The sequence below is a fragment of the Nymphaea colorata genome, chromosome 9, assembly GCF_008831285.2.
Source record: "Nymphaea colorata isolate Beijing-Zhang1983 chromosome 9, ASM883128v2, whole genome shotgun sequence".
NCBI classification, from domain to species: domain Eukaryota; kingdom Viridiplantae; phylum Streptophyta; class Magnoliopsida; order Nymphaeales; family Nymphaeaceae; genus Nymphaea; species Nymphaea colorata.
Window position 1 is genome coordinate 5,350,749 of NC_045146.1, and position 5,217 is coordinate 5,355,965.

Consider the following 5,217-nt stretch of genomic DNA (forward strand, 5'->3'; position numbering starts at 1 on the left):
GGTTCACACTTTGTTTAAAACAAATTTAATATATATTTAAGACGTCTGGTTTTTCTCACTTATCTAAGTGGTCAGGTATTTACCAATCTCCCTCTCTTTCTTTCTATATATATATATATATATATATATGAGATCGGAGCAACCCACCTTAGCGTACACCATCACAACTCTCATCCCTCATTCCATGCTCAAAAAAGAACCGAAAAGAGGACAACGAGTTCAGTAGGTTGTTTGGGTTGAAGTAGTGGACATTGGGATCCCGACCAACTCCTTTTGAGTTTTGAGTATACCCCGAAACCAACGCTTTTGTACGTAGAAAATGTGGAGAGATGGAGGTCGAACTGCGTCACATACATAAAGGTTAACAATATTAAATCCTTCTTTCTTTTGTTAAAAAAAAAATGCTTCTTTCTTTTATTTTCATTCCCCTTCTATTTTCATTCTCCTTCCAGTTGAATTTCAAAACATGTTTCCACCATGATGAATAATCAGCACAGGAACAAATTTATGCTAGATACAGTAATTCTGACACCGTTTTAGCAGAAAAAGGAATATCCATAAACTGCATTGCAGATGCAAATTGCCATGAAAATTTGAACCAATGGAGAGCTGGTAACCTGGCATCCCAATGGTGTCACATAATGCAACGGCGATGCCACTACAAGAACTGTACAATGACGGATGCTGCAGACGACACCAAAAACTCCAGTTAATGATGGGTAAAATTCACTCTTCAAAAGGAAAATTCAACAGCTTGAATAGTAATCAGCTAGAAGGAAATAATTTTATTTTACAGCTCGCTGGAGTAGAATATAACCAGTTGAATGTTTCATTCCCGTGGCAACTCCTCCCCAGATAAAGAACTGTGTTGTCAACAAATTGATCTTCAATAGTTTATTGAGGAAAAATGAAGCTACTCTATAGAAGAGAGATCATCATACTGCCAAGATACCTTTGTTGCACAGTGGATGTCCTATAGTCTATTGCATATTACAAGCATATGCAACAATGTCTTGTCTTAATTTTTCATGAAATAACAGCAGATCCAGCTTTTAGGGTCGAGCATGTCCACTCCTACTACAACTGTACAGCATCATGTACGAACTTGCCCAACTGCAAAGTGGCAAGGATGCCAATAAACTTCTCCCACTCAGTTAGCCTTCAATATTCAAAATATAAACCTGTTAAAAACCCAATGGCGTTATCCCATTTCATGAATAAAGACAATCATTTACATTTTATAATGTCAAAGCAACATACCTGCATAAAACAAGTTATCATTAACGACATACATAACCCAAGGTCATCACCAGCATCAACATATAGCGTGTGCCACATCCGAACTTGCCTTTGGACCAGAATATTTGAAGTTAAAAGCAATATCATGTTATAACATGTCAATTGATTGGAATGAATCCTCCCTTAGATTGATAGCATCATGTGTAGTCGTTGGACGGGGAAAAATAATATGTCCACAGCAGATCAGAATTAGTAACAGTTCCATGACAAAAAATCCTGCAGCAACCCAAATAAATATCGTCCTTCTCCAGCTCCACAAGATCCTTTTAAGCAGCGGAAGTTCAGACTCAAGTAAGATTAATGCAGAATATATCTCTGGAATGCCTTCACCTGGTCTGCATTCTGCACGGTGCTTAAGCGTCACTTTCAAACAAGTAGATGGCTCAATACCTTCAACAAAGCCCGTCATTCTGACCTTAATTGTTTGGGATTCAGAAGAGTAACCAGCAAGAAGAGGAACACCTTTTAGGAGGGTTCCCACAAGTAGGATTTTATCACTTTTAAAGTGGAGCATGCATGGATGACCTGAACTTGCAAGTACTTTACCATTTGCAGACAGAAAATCCACTGTAACCTTAATGCCAGTAAAGCAATGAAACCAGATAACATCAAATAATAGAGATGTTAGTTGTGGAGAAAAACAATGTGCAACCATAAAATTAATGATGCCATCAACATGCAACATCAGATTACTTTAGTGTCGCTAATAGTTGATTTTATCCCGATATCATATGCTATAGAATTTTGATGTGCAATTTTGATGTACAAACAACACATATATTCAATTAAGTGACAATCATCAGGTAGAGGACATATGTTCCATATCATGTGGGTCCATAGATGAGACAGACATTACTCTACACAGGATTGAGTAGATCTATTATCCTTGTGATAAAACAAGACTGACTTGATTTTGAATAAAAGCATGTGACAACAGCATATCTTCATTCAAGCCATAATATTGAATATTGAATTTAAGAGCAGCTGATTAAAGAATGCAACTCTGAAAATTTTTCATGAGACTTTCATTCCACAGTGACCAACATCATATATGACATAAGCTTACAGAAATATCTTTAATCTTAAGAAAATGAAGGAAAAGTTTTACCATGAGCAATTTTATCACGATTAAACCATTATATAATTGTGATAGTATTTCAATATTATTGGCTCACAGAAATGCTGCCAATATCCCAGAATTTTCTAACTATTAACTATATTATTTACTGCCATATGTCCCAATAGCATATAGTCAACATGGATTATTCAGTGATCACACAGGTCAGTCTCGTAAAGAATATAGATAACATAAGGTTGGAGGCTGAAACCAAAAACATTCAGGAGGAGCAGCTTTAACTTTTAAGTGTTAACCTACATGACTGATAAAATTGAGGAACAATCATGATAGGGAAGCCAGAACTTTTTTTCAACTGAAAATCAACAGATTCTGATATTAGAAATGGTCATCTCACAATATCTGATTGTAAATATTACCTAATTACCATTTATTTTTTCAGATTCATGGCAGTGGTTTTATGTTAGACTCTTTTACCGCCTAAAAGCATAAGAAGTTTAGAACTGATTCTTATTTTGTCATTAGATAATTCATCAGCAGCAGTTATAAGATTCTAATGTATGACACCATTAAATATATAACGAGTCTGATTCCATAGTACATACACCAGTTAATCACTATATAAATATCCACGTCAGACTCATCTGTTTGAAGGAGGCTGTCTTTGACAAGCAAGAAGGGCTCTTTTCTCATGCTAAATAATAGAAATGTCCTCGTAAGAAAAGGAAGACAGAACCCATACAATATGTGCTAAATGTAAACCACATATTGCATTTCAATTGATAAGCATAAGATATGAATCCTTCCTATGTGACATATACTGAACATAAGCATTATTAAAAACAATTGTCCCCATAAATGCTGAAGTTCGTGATACCAATACTTAAAACACATACAGATATATTCTTACATGTAGCCAAGAAACAGATATCACAAAAGGATCTCTTTTCTCTCAGATCAAATGGATAGATCATAAAATGGACCCATTGACATGCAACGGAGTCATTTTGACAGATAATAAAACTGCTCCACAACACTGAGAGAAAGAACTAAAACAATCAGTAACATACGCTACATCCAAAGTAAAGCCATTAGTCTGTTACACCAATGAAACGATAAAGCTGGCATACCTGGAAGACTCCAAGTTTTCGATTGTATTCGGATTCTGGCAGGGTCAATGAGATAGTAAGTTGTAACTTGTGATAAGGTGGTATGAAACGACGGCCTTCACTCTTCTCAGCTTTAACATTTCCTTTACAGTACTGCATGTAATCTATCCCTTCAACGGCATTTATAGGCACAAGAGCTTCCGGATCACTCACAGTATAGTCGAAACTCAATGGTTTTGTCATTCTAATAGGTTTCTCTAAGAAGTTTCCCATCAATACACTACTCAAGATGAACGACAATATGAAGAAGCTGAAGAGTACAAATCCAACATAGGAGGACCATAAAAATCCCCAGCCAAACATCTTTGCCAATTTTCTTATCGTTGTCTGATCAATAAAATTGGCACCTATCCTCTCCCACACGTAATTGCTAACCTGCCCAAGAACATTGACTCCACGCTCTTTAATTTGGTCAACGGTTCCAAAAGGATCCGTGACGAGCTTGTACAGATAATAAGACGACCTAATAGGAAAGACCAGAAACATCACAAGTAGATTTATTTGAAAGCCAATCACTTTAATAACAAAGCCCGCTATAGAAATCAGGATATTAGGAGTCAATCCATGGGCAACATCTAAAGAAGAGCCGCTCAACTCTTCACCGGAGCATTCCACCAAAGCCAATCGATTTGTATAATCAGCATTTACATGTGATTCAGAAACTGGTTCCTCTACATTCTTACCCAGTGCCGAGGAATTCCTACCCCCACTGTCCTCAATCTGTTCCGTAACCGAAGAAGAAACCGGAGAAATACCATGGCTGCCAACGGTTTCGCTGAAACCCGAGTCCTTCAAAATCTCTGAACTCTCGATCTTTAAAGGTGAAGCTTCAGGCTTTCCGCCATCATCTCCATTACCATCCTCCGACCAATCCTTGCTACCCGAGCAGACCACAGATAGTTCATGGAGTTCATTATCCTGACCGCCATTGCCACAGCCAGACTCCTTCCTCGTCCTAAAAACATCTCCATCTGATGCCGGGACCACAGAAACTAAAGGACCCTCAGAAAGGCCCGTGACAGCAGAAGAATCCACTCGAGATGAAGAGGGTTCAGAAATTCGGAGGTTCCGAATAACTTTACCACCATCACCGACAATCCCTCCCGTCTCTTCGACATTCGAAGCATCGGATCCATCTCCGCTGTATGATCTATGAAATTCTATCCGTCGGGACGGAAATCTGCGCCTGAGATTCCGGGGAGACGGGCGGTAAGACGGGTCCGGGCGCGAATCAAAGAACTTATCCGCGGGACCTGGTGAACCGACTCCATTGTCAGTTACTTCGTTCCGGACAGAGGGGAGAGGATCATCTAGCGCGTCGAGAAAGAGATCGGGATGGGAGCCCTCCGCTGGGATTTCCGCCATTGAAGGTAAGGCCTCAGAACTTCACAAGCCTCGTACGCAACGGCAACAAGTATTTGGAGGGAGAAGAGGTCACAGGGATGACGTGCCCACCCCAATCGTCGCGTGCTGGTGGGGGCGGCCGAAGAACTTGTATACGGCGTTTGAGAGATTTCCATTTTGAACCCAACTTTTAGATTTATTTAGACAAAGGCCTTACGTTTTCGAAAATTTTAATTTTTCCCAGTTAGCATTAGCGTAGTAACCAACATTTATGGCAGGAAACATTGTTAAATGCGATGATTGAAGCGAAGCGAGGCGAGGCGGGAGTCG

General features: G+C 39.1%; 1 protein-coding gene across 8 annotated transcripts; it reads right to left on the reverse strand.

The window, feature by feature from the left end:
* Positions 1-386: 386 nt before the first annotated feature.
* Positions 387-5,003, reverse strand: LOC116260756 (seipin-2-like). 8 transcript variants are annotated; one of them, XM_031639218.2, is made up of 5 exons: positions 3,505-5,003; positions 1,261-1,873; positions 953-1,181; positions 818-863; positions 387-684 (listed from the first exon to the last, which is right to left on the reverse strand). In XM_031639218.2, the coding sequence occupies exons 1-2, from the start codon at positions 4,906-4,908 to the stop codon at positions 1,388-1,390; spliced, it is 1,890 nt and encodes a 629-aa protein (XP_031495078.1). In that variant the 5' UTR covers positions 4,909-5,003; the 3' UTR covers positions 387-684; positions 818-863; positions 953-1,181; positions 1,261-1,387. The 8 variants fall into 8 exon arrangements, with proteins under 8 accessions (XP_031495078.1, XP_031495079.1, XP_031495077.1 ...); XM_031639219.2 differs by having other exon boundaries at positions 795-863; XM_031639217.2 differs by having other exon boundaries at positions 795-1,181.
* Positions 5,004-5,217: the final 214 nt, after the last annotated feature.